The sequence below is a fragment of the Pantherophis guttatus genome, chromosome 5 (genome assembly GCF_059756535.1).
Source record: "Pantherophis guttatus breed Tessera chromosome 5, ASM5975653v1, whole genome shotgun sequence".
In the NCBI taxonomy this organism is placed as follows: domain Eukaryota; kingdom Metazoa; phylum Chordata; class Lepidosauria; order Squamata; family Colubridae; genus Pantherophis; species Pantherophis guttatus.
This window is the reverse complement of record NC_142067.1, coordinates 41736370-41751290: the sequence shown is the minus strand read 5'-3', so window position 1 is coordinate 41751290 and position 14921 is coordinate 41736370. Positions and strand designations below refer to the sequence as shown.

General features: G+C 32.9%; 1 protein-coding gene across 1 annotated transcript; it reads right to left on the bottom strand.

The window, feature by feature from the left end:
- Positions 1-65: 65 nt before the first annotated feature.
- On the bottom strand, positions 66-14492 carry POU1F1 (POU class 1 homeobox 1). The gene is made up of 7 exons (XM_034419532.3): positions 14279-14492; positions 8900-8965; positions 7266-7433; positions 5698-5940; positions 5400-5564; positions 2639-2699; positions 66-449 (listed from the first exon to the last, which is right to left on the bottom strand). The coding sequence occupies exons 1-7, from the start codon at positions 14418-14420 to the stop codon at positions 239-241; spliced, it is 1056 nt and encodes a 351-aa protein (XP_034275423.2). The 5' UTR covers positions 14421-14492; the 3' UTR covers positions 66-238.
- Positions 14493-14921: the final 429 nt, after the last annotated feature.

The window sequence follows — 14921 nt, the reverse complement described above, 5'->3', positions numbered from 1 at the left end:
ATAGAATCCTGAAGAAAAAGAAACATCTTAATGAATAGCAGGGAGGTGTGAAGTGTTCTTCTCAATCATTTTTGAAGTATACAGTTTTAATGTCTTAAGTAAAGGTACTTACAGAAATACATAAATTTTCACTATTAAATACATTTATAAAGGTGATATGCTATTTTCTTTGTCGGTGTAGTGGGGCAAGAAGTTTTTCAAACAAAGCTAAGAAATTCATTTGTCTGTGGAAAGAATTCTAGCACTCTTGATGGTCCTTAATAATGGAATTAAAGGTGTTCTGGTGTAAACTTGTCTTTACTCTCTTTTCTCTTTGTCTTCGATTGCAGAACCAAACTCTCACCACTTCCTTTTCCAGATTGAGTCCCTCTGCCATTCTCATGATCTCTTGAGATGAAGGCTTGCTTTGTTCTGCAAAATGGCTTTCCAAAGCTTCTTTTGCGGCAATACTGAAAATAAAAATACCATATTGCAATCATATTCCAAACAGGGCTTTTCTTCGTGCTTTGTGAAAACAGCGTGCACCTTATATGTAATTAGTATCTCAGTGTTGTAGAGTGTGAAATCATATGTACATTTTATATGTCTGGGTACACAACAGATAGACTATAGAACAAGGGTTCTGGGGAAGGCCCACTTCCATGTTCACCCCAATCAGTGCCTAAAGTAGCATAAAAAGAGATTAGCAAAACAATTGGTGGAACTCTTAATATCCTATGTCCCAAAGGTGCTTTTTCAAGAGGGAACTGGTTTTTCTTTGAAGATGTTTCGCTTCTCATCCAAGAAGATACTTCAGCTCTGAAATCCTATGTTGCCATTCATCCCCTAATATTCATTAGAGTGGCATTAGATTTAAATTTTTAATTCAGTAAACTTGCAGATAGCTTTTTCCAGAAAGCTCAAAAGAATAAAAATTCTAAATAGATTGATAGAGATATATAGATGATTTGGCTAATGTAATTGTATTGCTATTGCCAAAATTTAAAGAAGATTCGTAGGGCTAATGGCAATTATAAGCATTATTGGGCATAGCTGAGAGCTATAGGGGCCTGCTGATGCTCTGCTCTTGGCTGCTGCTTGACCTTATTGTCAGTGCTTATTTAGCAGGACTCAACAACAACAGTGAAAAGAAACATCTTCATTGGCCTTATGTTCCCCATTCAATAAAAGAAAAAGTAACAAATTACAGGAAGAAAGGATCCAAGGCTCATGGTTCTCTCAGTACTTCCAAACGATGTATATTTAAATAATTGTTCTTTGCTGCTGTTCTTTCCCTTTACTATTGCTTTGATGTTATTGACATATTTTATGACTAACCTTCCTGGAAATAATGAATATGAACAGTTCCATTTATCTAGGGAAAACTAAGGACAAATGAGAATGAACACAATGTCTCTTGTCTTTCTCTTAATCCTGTGAGCAAATTCTTTTGCTTCCTTTTGTGTCAATTTGGCGCACAAAGATTCTTTTCTGCTTTAATTACAGTTGCTTTGATTTGGCTTATAAGTGCTATAAAAGATTCTATACAGTAATAACATTTTTATTCTTAGTTTTAACAGAATTCATTTCAAGATGCAATATAACTGTAGCCAACAATTCTAGTCACAAGAGGGCAGCACAGTACTTCAGTTTTGATATAAAAGCAGTATTCTGTTAAATATTAGTGATGGTGATTTTGAAGTTTGAGGTGATCATATAAACTGTACCCATTTTGAACAGTTTACAATCTGATAAAATTATAAATAACACAAAGCAAAAATTAATATGAATACAATAGAAACACAGTTCTTTTTTTTCTTTTTTTTAAAATTTGATTTATATGCCACCCTTCTCCGGAGACTCAGGGCGGCTTACAGTGCGTTAAGCAACTTCTTGTTTTGATTGTTGAAAAGATTCAGTTGTTTAGATTAAAATACATGTTTCAATGGATTCTTCATTGAATATAACTTGATATAATCTCAGTAAGGTACAAAACAAGATGCTTTTCTAAGAATATAAACAAATATTTATAGTTTAGAAATTCAAAATAAGAAAAATATGGTAGATAGAGAAGTTAGGATGCCCTCCAATCAGTATTTTGTATTTTTATTTTTGTAATTATGGCTAAGTTAATATTTTTCAAATATTTTCTGTAATCATCTAAGCATCTTTACATTCTTTGGAATTTTTCCCACCTTAACTTGCAAACGTTTTCTAGATCAGAAATATTCTTGGGTATCTTTACTTGTATTGCATATTTGAGATCTCCCAATAGACTTTTAATAATATTCAGATTTAGGAAATAGTTCCACATTCCCTTCCTCCCTGCCTGCTATGTGCCTACTGACCACTTCATAGTTGAATTTGAAATATATTTTGTATTGTATTGCTGTAAAATTCAACTTCTTTTCAACTTCAATTGTTCATATTTTTCAGAAACATGTAATACAGTATTTATTTTCACAGTTCACAGAAGTTCTGTCACCCTCTGTTCATTTAGAAATTCATTGAAACCTACAGTTTAATCAGGCATGTCCAAACAATTGCATACAAGTTGTAGATCATTATGAGAAAATATAGTAGAGAAGCCTAATCATCAAGACAGAATCCCTATCACGCATGAGGACTATACATGTGAAAAAGGTGCATTTCTTATTACCTAATGGTGGTTCTGCGTTTTCTTTTCCGTTCATTCATGCCAACTTTTTCATTGTATAGAGCTATACAGTGAAAAAAATAATTAAAAATAATTAATTTCAGGTAGTTAATGACAATGTTGCAAAACATCTTGTGTTACCTGTACTGTGTTTAATATTTGTTTCTGTTTGTATTTGGTATTTTATAAAAGATATGTTTATATGTGATAGTGAGAGACTAAACTTCAAACTAAACTCTTATGACAAACATTATGCATTATGGTTGCTATGGTCTTGTATAATAAATGCTAAATTGTTTAGAATTATTTTGTGCAATATGGCTGTTAGGAGAACACATTTGAATACATCAGGAGCATATGACATCCAGTTTGTATATATTGGGATAATGATAAGTTTTTTGGCATTTGGTCTCTACACTACCACACTGAATTTGATATGAAACAGTCAAGATGTGAGTGAAATGACGACTTTCATCTTTAATTCAAGGGGTTTGACAAAAGTGTGGTCACCCATTAACCACTGAGGACTTGCAGCCATTTTAATATACCCACCTCTATTTTTGGTGGCTCATAAATGATGGAAGAAACTAACATAATTACAAATATAAGGATTATTTTTAGTACTTGGATCAAAATCCTTTGCAGTCAGTAAAGTCTGGAATCTATGGATATGACCAAATGCTGAGTTTCCTCCTTTGAGATGCTTTGTCATGCCTGTGCTGCAGCCTTCAGTTGTGCTTGTTTGTGTATCTTTTTGCCTTCAGTAAATAAAACAATACGCTCTTTCGGGTTGAGATCAGTGACTGACTTGGCCAGTGAAGAATATTCCATTTCTTTGTCTTGTTTGCCTTTTATTATCAATCAAGTCATCAATAAACACCGGTGACCCAGTTCCATTGACAGCCATACATACTATACAATGCTATAACATTGCCATGTTTGACAGATGATGTATGCTTTGATCATGAGCTATTAGTTTTCCATACTTTTTCCATTGTTCTGGTACAAGTTAATTTTTATTTCATCAGTCCAAAGAATATTGTTCCATAATTGGTGAGGCTCTTTTAAGTGTTTTCTGACAAAATCTAATCTGATCTTTCTGTTCAGGTGTGTTACCAGTGCTTTGCATATTGTTGTGAAGCCTCTGTATTTACATTCATGAAACTATCTTTTGACTGTAGACTTTGATAATGACATCACTACTTCCTCAAGAGTGTTTTTTGACTTGGCCAATGTTGCGAATGGGTTTTTCTTCACCAATGACAGAATTCTCTGGTCATCAATTTAATCATCTTCCATGGTCTTCCAGGTGCTGTGGTGCTGCTAAGCATGTTAGTTAATTCTTTCTTTTATATTCCAAACTCTTTTGGCTATTTTGAATATTTTTCCTATCTGATTGATTGATTGCTTGATTGATTTTATTTTTGTTTTTTCAGTCTAATGATGGCTTCTTTCACTTGCATAATACCTGTTTGGACATCATGTTGAATGTTCCAGTGAGCAGCTACCAAATGCAAATGTAACACTCAGAACCAAAGCCAGATCTTTATCTGCTTGATTTGTCATGGACTAATCAAGGAACAAGGCACACCTGGAACTGCTTGTCAACCACTTGTCCCATTATTTATGATTCGCCAAAAATTGGGGTGCATGTATTAAAATGGCTGTAATTCCTCAATGTGTCATGCCACACTTTTGTTAAACCTCTTTAGTTAAAACTGAAACACCACTTTGTTCATGTTGAGTGTTTCATTTCAAATTCAATGTGGCTGTGTACAGAGACCAAGTGCCCAAAAAACCTATCATTGTCCCAAAATATATGAATCTGACTGTATATTTGGCCAAAAACATTTGTTCTGCTGACATTATTTCTGCAACCTTTGCATTTGTGTAAATCTACATATTCATAGTCTTCTGAGGAAATGCTTCATAATTGGCCTTCACATATGTTATCAGACAAATAAGTGTTATCTTGATGCATTCTCAAATTAAAAATGTGTAAACAGTATTACTTCTTAAAGTAGCTTTATAATTGCCTGAAATGATAGAGTTTAGAAACATATTTAGCATTACCGGTTTAAGCTGTAGATTATACTTTACTATTTCTGTCAGTGAGGCTGTAAAATATTTGATTTTGTTTATATGCACTTTTCCCGTACATTCAGTGAACATGTATAGTGCAAAAGGAATCACACTGTTTCCATAACATTAATGTATCTGGTCTCTATTTACAATACATACTATACATCAGTGTGAAGGGATTCTACATATGCAGATACATATGTTCATAGAAACAAACACAACATTTGTTATAATGCAAATATACAATAGCTTAGCTTTCCACAGGTACATGGCACTAGACTTGGACATAGATTGTGAGAATAATTCAGTTCCTTTAACAAATAAGGGAATTATTGTCTGAAAACAATCATGCTGCCTGTATATTTTCACTGTTCCATGTACTGTCTTAAACATGCAATGTAATATTTAAGTTTTGAAAGGAAAGAAGTTCTTTGGAGCACAACAAATACATTGTGGATTTTTGCCCTGTTAACAAATCCTTAAAATAGCTACATTTCTTCCTTAAATTCAATGGCTGCACTCCACAACCACAGCATTATCCTAACCCTAATGTTCATTTGGTTTAGTAAGTTGCTGATGAGTGCTAGGTGTGTATCCATGTCTGTTCAAAACTTTTCAGGTTCAAATGCGGCAGTCTTAACTTGCACATAAAGACAAATAGTTTTTTAAAAATCTGTGATACCTCCTACTTGTTCTGCTTCCTCCAACCACTTCGTTAATATGGATTTTAGTTTGCATGCATTCTTAAAACTCAGTTGCAAGTTTTCAAACCGGCAAATAGTAGTCTGGCTGAATTCAGAGCCGTGCACTGCAGCTAGAGCTTCTCCAACATTTGTTTGTGTATAACCTGCCGAAAGAATCAAACTAAAAATCCAAGGTCAAAAAAGAGTGGTAGGTGTAGTTATTTTCAATCACTGAATATGGTACTTTAGAATAAAAATATACAGTATTTCAGTTGTCTAGTTGCATGAATTACATACCTAGCTTAATTCTTCTCAACTTGAACTCATTGGCAAATTTCTCCAACTCTCTGATTTCTGGAGAATCCATATCTATTGGTTCATCAAGTGACTTGGCCTTCTTTCGAAATTCCTGCTTAAAATCAGTGGTAGGATCTGCTCCAAGTAGAGATGGATGCATGGAACTAAAGCTGTGGCCTAGAGCACATGAACTGGCGCTCAGAGCATGCTCAGGGAATTTATACAGGCAAGGAGTGAGACCACCTATTCAGAAGCAAAACACATATAGCTTTCTGATTAAAAACCTATTTTAAGGAGATAAAATATTGTATTAGTTTTATTAAGTGTATATCAATCATTGGTAAAGAATGGGTAATGATAGCTTATGTTGTTAGTGTTTTGAATTCAGTCACAATTGTTTTTAGAGAATATGTGCCTGAATATTAACAACAGTATTATAATGATATCTGTAAAGACACTGAAGATGAAACAGAAAAAAAGAAAAGTCATTCAAAAGATCTCTGAACTCAGAAGGCTGTTGTAACCTCAGATTGGGAAACCTACATTGGACAAACAGTAACTGATTTTTAAAAAGTCCATCTTTAAGAGGGAAAGAGTGAAGTAAAATACTATACAGTAGAGATGTTGACATCAAAGAAATCTTAGTAGATTCCATAAGTACAAAGACCTTTAGTAGCAGAACATTAAGATAGATCAGCACTATAGGTGGTAGTTGGAAGATTTCAGGAGTTAATGGATTACTCACAAAAATATGGTAAGCAACAGAAGAATAACAGTTCCAACCAAGGTATTATAGCAAATTTGTAGAAAGGCATGCTGGCCAACAGAAAGGAAATTTTAAAATAGTACAAATTATACAATACCTTAATTTTACAAACTTGCAAAATAAAGCTAAGTATGTATGATTCAGATTATAAACTTTTATAAAAGGGAAATTAACAGGTGATCAGGCTGGTTTTAGAAGAGACATCATTGCTGATTCACATTGGTTAAATGTGAAATCCAGAAAATATCAAGTCAATATGAGCTTCACTGATTGTAGATGTCCTTGTTTGGGTCAACCAAGTCAAGTTATGGAATGTGTTTACGAGAATGGGAATCCCAAAATATTTCATTCTACACATATACAGTGTATACTGTTTTAGATAAATCAATGAAGGATAAATAGTAGATTGAACAACCATGCCCGGTGTATGGTCCTTAATGAATCTATGACTACATGGAGGGAGGTATGCATGAGAGTATCTGAAAGTACTGTCCTTGGCACAGTGTTCTTCACTATTTTTATAAATGACTTAAGGATCTAGAAATACATTGAGAAAATTTGAAAATAATACAAAAGTGAAAGATAACACATCAGAATGCAGTCTCGCATTTCAAAAAAACTTGATAGGTTGTATGTATCTAGCAAAATTCTGTTCAATGGTGATAAACGTAAGATCTCATTTTGTAGGAAAACCAGATGCACAAATACAAGGTAGATAGAATCTGCTTCTGTAGAGCACAGATTAAGCATGAGCCAACAGTGGCTGCAGCTGAAAAAGACAATTAGACCCTATCAAGAGCACAGGAAGACAATAAGAGATGGTTAAGAGGAACTTCACCAGAGCGGGGAGACTTGCCTTGTAAAGTGCCAACTCCATTCACAACATTGGGATGAGACATGCTGCAGGTCTGCAAAATACGGCTTTGAGAGAGGCTTGCTGCCAGCACATCTGGAGCAGTAGGCTTGATACCTATTAGAGATGGACGGGAGGGAGAGGAGACTGCAAGAATATCAATTGAGAGATAAGGAATTCCACTTTAGCTTTAGCCCATAATAGCATTAATAAATAAGAATTATTCCTGCAACTTTTTCTTTTTTTAAAAAAATGCATTGTATCATATTCATTTAGTGCAGCCTTTGTCAGTTTGCAGACCCCTAAATATTGAACATTTAAGAAATATTTCAATTTAAAATACTGTTGTTTATTCTCAGTAATCTAGGTCATGGTTGTCCCAAAAGTGCTTTTTCAAAAGGCAACTGGACTTTCTTTGTTTTTCCTTGGAAGGCATTTCGCCTCTTATCTACAAAGTTTCTTCAGTTCTGACTGAATGGTGGAAAATGGAAGGCTTCATATTGCTTGCAGTCATCTGTTGTTATCACTCTCATGACCAAGTGCAAGGAATATAAATCCTTCCATTCCCTACTATTCGGTCAAAATGGAAGAAGTTTCTTAGATGAGAAGCAAAATGTCTTCAAAGAAAAACAATGAAAGTCCAGTTGCCTTTTGAAAAAGTACCTTTGGGACAACCATGACCTGGATGACTGAGAATCTGCATAGACATTCCAGTCACCTATAAATAATACTATGTGTTTTTTCTTGTTTTATTTAGAATCTCTTGCAGTTTTCCACAGAATATTTATCTGGAAGCTTTTATTTCTTTTTAATGGATCCCAAGATTCTTTTTAGGAAGTTTAATTATTTCACATGGAGAATTGCCATGAGAGATAATGTAGGTGAATCATGAGAAGTACGACGAACTGTTCTACAAAGATTTACATCAGTATTTTCAACTCTGTCAAATTTAAGGCATGTGGAATTTAGGGGCCGGGACTTAAAGTTGTCAAGGTTGAAAAACACTGGTCTACATAGAGTTCTAATTGCAATATAAACAGTCTAGTGAAATTGGAGTGAAACTGCTTCTCACTCTTTTCCATAGTTTCCTTTCTTTTTTTCTTTCTTTTTTTTTTTTTAATTTGATTTATATGCCGCCCTTCTCCAAAGACTCAGGGCGGCTTACAATGTGCTCAGCAATAAAGGGGAATTTATTTTTATGATAATGACACAAGACCAAAGAAAGGCCTTTATCAAGATACTTCTCATGGATCAGACCTCCTTATGTAAGCATTTACAAATCCTTAATGGAGAGAAAATCCAAATGATTGGTCTTACATTTATTATACTTAATATCCATGCTTTCTATACATGCTAACCCTTTGTGATAACACAATGACAATATTAGCTAATGGACCAAAAATGATCCCAAGTAGCCATGATTATGAGATTTTCAGGCTTTTAGACTAGCACTCACTTTGGCAGCAGATTTTGGTAATTGCCATAGGGAAGCTATAGTTTCAATGAACAATTACTTGGAATTGTCTTTATTATTCCCACAGACTCAAAATGCTATAGATTTTATTTCAGAAAGTATTTCTTACCTGCCATCATCCCATATGCAGTTTGTTGGTTTCCATAATGACAAGAAGGAACAGAATAATGCAGACCTGAAGGCATATTTCCCATAATAGCCATGGAAAAGCATATATGGGCATATTTAAGGGTTGGGTTCAAAGACAAATAGATGAGACCAGTAAGAACATGTATATGAATTCATAAAATATTATCTCTATCAAAAGATATGAAAATTATCTTTTGGATTTGTCATGAGCTGAACTCACTGAATATCTTAAGAATACAATATCGTTTGATTTCTACATGCAGCAATTCAGTCATCCAATTTAATGACTACAGACCAGGTTTTCATCCCATTTTCTCTGCCTAGTAAGTTATAGGCTGAAACATGGAATAAACTGGGCAGATAAACTCAGCACATGTTGAATTATGTATATTTCAATTCATGTCATATATTTAGGTATCAATTTAGTAAACTCATTTCCTCATGATTTTTATAAAAAAGGTTATCTAAATAATAACAGTACTATGATTATTACAGAGTAGTTGAATAAGACAGCATATAATTTTAATGAAGTATTATAATTATTACTATTGTTATTCAGGATACTGTAAATATTTTTTTAAAAAACAACTCCTTAGTTTTCAAATATAGCATAAAATAAGTATTTTACTACATTACAAAGATCAATATTATGACAGCTGTATTGAGTTTTCTTTTATTCACTTTTGAAGTCTGCTTCAAATTCTGTAATCATGCTCCTCTAAAGTTACATTTAAATTGTTCTATTATTTTAACTGCAAAACACTTTGAAAGAATGATACTCTGAAATATAGTACAATATGAAATAAAATCTTTGAAAGTATGTATATGTCATATAGAAAGAAGAAAGAGATCAACTGAATAATTGCCCACACTCTCTTTGACTTGAAGATCTTTTTTACAAAGAGGATAAGTATACCTGCATGGAACTCTGAGCAATTTTTACCATACAAAATGAAGGGCTGGATTACATATTTCACTGTAAATATATTGTTTTCTTTATAAATGGCACCTTGAATGGATAAAGATTAGGAATGGTCGTGATGAGTATAACTCTATTCTTTCATTAACATGTCAATGGTATAATGAATGACATGTTGTCTGATTATTTCAGAGTCATGGCCTGTGCTTGCTAGTTTTACCTTCATTTCTTATATTAGTACATATTTCAAGGTCAAGCAACAAAAATTCCAGTAATCATTTAAGATTATGCATTGAAGTGTAATAATATTGCATATTTAAGACAGGTCTGTGATCTGTAACTTTAATATCATGCAAAACAAAATACATAAAATATTAGCTATTGTGTTAAGAATTAACTGGGCGAATGTCTTCTTGATTATGTTAATTATTCTTTATTATGCAAAAATTATGATACTTTATTTTATTTTTTTATTTATTGTAATTTGTCAAACAAAAATAAAAAGACAATGACAGGGACGATAGGCATGTTAGTGCACTTATGCACAACTCCTCTACGGACCTCTTAAGTATGAAGTGAGGTCCACGGAAGTCAATTTGTAACTGAAATTCTGGAAATTTGTAGCTGAGACAACTGAATCAGGCAAGGCATTCCAGACTTTGACAACTCTATTACAGAAATTGTATTTTTTACAGTCAAGTTTAGAATGATCTACATTGAGTTTAAAACGGTTGTTCGTGCACGTATTATTGCGATTAAAACAGAAAAAGTCATTTACAGGTAAAACATTACTACGTACAATTTTGTACACAATACCTAAGTCTGACCGCAAGCAATGCAATTCCAAGTTATCCAAATCAAGCATTTTGAGCCTAGTAGCATAGGGAATTCTATTATGTACAGAAAAGTGCAAAACTTTTCTCGTAAAGGCTCTCGTAAAGAAGCTGCTCGATCATACTAATGTCAGATATATGGTAGGGATTCCAAACAGTTGAACAGTACTCTAAGATTGGTCTAGCATAAATTTTATAAGCTCTAGCTAGCAATACAATGTTTCCAGAAAAGAAGTTTCATAGAATTAAGTTTACAACTCTTAGTGCTTTTTTAGTAATGCTGTTACAGTGAACTTTGGAGCATAGATCATCAGAGATAAATACGCCTAGGTCCTTAACAAAGTGAGGGTCATTTGCTAGATCAATGTCACCTAGCTTATACTTGACATTCTGATTACGTTTACCAATATGTAAAACAGAGCATTTATTAATCGAAATTTGAAGTTGCCAAGTAGATGACCATTCAGACACATAGTCAAGATCACTTTGCAAAATAACAGATTTATCTGTAGTATTGAATAATTTTATGTGATTGGCAAAAAGTATACAGTTGCTTTTAAATTGATCATATAAATCGTTGATATAGAGCAAGAAAAGTGTGGGTCCTAAAATGCTGCCTTGCGGAACACCAGTGTTAACTGATGCACGATTAGACAGCAAGTTCCCTATTTTGACTTTCTGCAGTCAAAGAGATCAGCAATCCACTTGTGTAAAAGTCCAGAAATGCCACAAGAATTTAATTTCAACAGCAGTTTATCATGTACTACTGTATCAAAAGCCTTACAAAAGTCTATGTAAATTGCATCTACAGCTTTACCTTGATCAAGACATGTAGTCCAGATATTTTTACAGTGCAAAAGTTGTAAATTACAGGATGAGTTTTTCCTAAAGCCAAACTGTTTGTTGGATAGCAGGTTATTTGTCTTTAAGTGATGATACTATTACATTTTATTTTAAACCAAGATTCTTAGTTAAAAACATCCATGCATATTTGCAAACAAACATGATCATTTTAAGGCTGATCTTTTTCTGGGAACTTCAAAAAATAAATTTAAGGAATTTGTATATATTGCACTATTTAAAAGAAGGCTGCATAATAAGTTGCAAATCACGAATTGAAAATAAACCATTCTGTGGTAGACTACTCTTGACCTTAATTGTTACATATATGAAGCAGACTTTAAATAATTAAAACAGAAATAAATTATACTCCTGAAACAGCTGAATAAATCAAAATCTCCACAGAATGTTTTATTTGCTTTTTCATTTCTTTTGAATTTAAAATGAGGTTTCTGGTGCATATTCTTATTTGTTCTACAGGATACAACTGTGTAACAAAGCACTGTTATTAACATCTGCTGCTTGCATTTACTGCAAGTTCAAATCTCACCAGGCTCAAAGTTGACTCAGCCTTCCATCCTTTCAAAGGTAGGTAAAATGAGGACCCAGATTGTGGGGGCAATAAACTGACTTTGTATAAAATATAAAAAAGTATGAAGACTATTTATTAACGCATTGTAACCCGCCCTGAGTCTCCGGAGAAGGGCGGCATATAAATTAAAGCAAAAAAAAAAAAAAAAGATTATATGCCAAACTGTAAATGTGTTAAAATGTTAATTCAGCAAAATGCTGAAGAATGAAACAAATCAAATATTGAGTTCCTTTTCAATAGGAATATGGCTATTGATTTGTTTCCCAGATCAATGCAGAGTTGTGATTTAAGATCTGAAATCAGATCTTAAAGTTCTTAAAGTTATATCAAAGTTCTGGTCGAAATGACCCCCCCCCCAACTTCAGTTTCTGCCTATTTAGTAATATTGCATTATTTAGTTGTTCCAAAAAGCTATCACAGCAAACTTTGGTGTTTTAAGATAAAGATAAAATTTAGAAATCATTCTAGTTTACTTATCTGCTTGTTATTGTTTTTTTAAAATAGCCTATATCGCTTATTTATATTAATGGAATGATTAATTAGGGCAGTTTCCATTCCTTTATTTCTTCGCTCTGATCATGAACTTATTTTCATGGAAGCAATTTCAGTGGAGTATTAGATATTCATTGTTTTAAGTTCTGTATGTATATGAATGAAAATAAATCTTAAAAAATCCCTTTTTCTTGTGAATATGTGTTGACAAACACCATTCAAAATGCCTAAATATCAAGCTATCAATTGATGTACAAATCAAGAAAATTGTCTATAGATTAATTTTTCCAATGGCATGATTAAAACAGTACTAAAGAAAACTAAAGAAAGCATATATATATGCTTACTTGGAATTCTAACTCTTTGAATACACTGGAATTTATTAAGTAAACAAGCAAGCACTCAGAAGTAAAGCTATTATTAAAAAAAATAAAATACAAGTTCAGTTAAAATCTTCCAGCAAGAAAATATTTATATTCCTTTTCCAAGAATTATCTATACATCAGTTTATGAATCAATATGAATCAATATTTCACTAATGAATATTACACTATAGTTTAGTACCATATAAAATATTGTATAACAATTTCTCAAAGTTCTCAAATGAAATTAAGAATTTCAAAATTTTGTAGTTCCATTCAGCTAGAAGCAGAAGATTTCTTTCAGGTACAACCATCAACTGCCAGATTAAGTTGATGTGAAATATTCTATTAAATATATTAAAATAACATATCATCAAGTCTTTCTCATTCCTTTTAAAGAATCAGTAGAAGATATTAACCGAAATCATTTCTCTAAATACATGTATAGAATACAAAGCTGCAAAACTTTATACATACTTTCATTGTTTAATAATGTAAAGGTTATTCTCGAGGTAAATTACAAGCAGTTATTACTTTGACGTATTCATCAAATTTTATTTTGTATCATACTTGTAATTATGTGGACAATGATAAAGAGTCAGCAATGGAAAAACTATTTTTTAAAAACAAATCATAAGACAGGATGGAAAGAGATAAAAATGATTTTTTTTTCATTGCATTGCAATTAAATTACAGTCTTTCATAAAGAAATTCAATATTTTTACATAAACAGCATGATAGTTTACTTTCTTACCAATGAATTTTTACAATATTAATAGTATTCTATATTTCACAGATTGAATTAATTCCAACTATTTGAGAAAAAAGCATAATGAAAATCAGAAGGAAGTGCAAAGTCATTTTCATATCACCTGAAATAAATTAATTTTGCATAATTAGCATCAAAATGGATTACTTCAGGATTGGAGCACTGACAGATACCTACCATTCATTTAAGTCATTACCTGTCATTTCATAAACTGTAATTTTTCCATTTTTTTCCATTCTGTGCCAGAATGGAATTTCCTTTTAAAAGGAAAGAAAACAAAAAGTTTGTATTCTTTTCAATTTAATGAGTTCAAATCATTAAATATTGAGTAGAATGATATTGATTTGATGGTCGAATATTGATTATAAGGTTGGCCTCAAAGAGCAATGTGAAATCAAAGTGGTAATTAAAAGACATCATAAGCTAATTAAATACCGTTTTTGCTTGAAGAATTTCTTAAATTATTTGTATAGCATAGCAAAGATGCTAAACTGAAGCTGGTAAAAAGGCACACTGATAAAAGTAGCAATTTTATAATAAGAGAAACGGTACCTGTAGACACCACATTAGTGGCATGATTGGAGACAGGCAAGCACTCTGCAGCACTATGATGCATTATCAGAGGCAGAGTGGGAGACGAGTCAGAAGTCAAGGGTATGAAGGTGTCAGCTGAAGAAAAGACTTGACAACTCATTCCCACCAAAAATAAGCAAAAAATAAGTAAATAGAATGAGGGCGAAAGAGGAATGAAGGTATGCCTTGCCTTGCTTTTCTCCCAAGACTATCCTATACAGTTACAGCAACTCAAATTCAGTTGGCCAACTTCATTACTTGCATATATACATAATGTGAGTTATGGTGCACTGCGAGTTGTGTGCAGGCATTTATACCACCAGGAAATCCTTTTATCCATGTTAATGGGCTTTGCTAGGCTGTGTTGCTTAATCACTCTGGAAACTCCTTCTTTCCCACCCAAAGGCAATAGATACCCAATTAATGAGGGGAAACAAGAGAGCTAGTTTTTCAAATTCTTTCAAGCTGGCTTTTGTGAAGGAAACAATATTGGATAAAGCTATATGAGGGAGTCATTTTACCCCAGTTGCTGCTCATGAGGAGGAGGAAAGCTTCTCTGCGTTATCTTATGAACACCTGCCTAGCCTTTCCCTATCCCCAGTAAATATTGAGAAATTAAAAT

Bases quoted from the DNA above. Each gene is read 5' to 3' on its own strand.
- POU1F1 (XM_034419532.3), bottom strand. From the start codon at position 14,420: ATGAGTTGTCAAGTCTTTTCTTCAGCTGACACCTTCATACCCTTGACT. The intron at 5,941-7,265 runs GTGCTCTTGATA...GCTTCTGAATAG, and splicing joins CCATCTCTTATTGTCTTCCT to GTGGTCTCACTCCTTGCCTG. The intron at 5,565-5,697 runs GTATGTAATTCA...TTCTTTCGGCAG, and splicing joins GTTGAGAAGAATTAAGCTAG to GTTATACACAAACAAATGTT.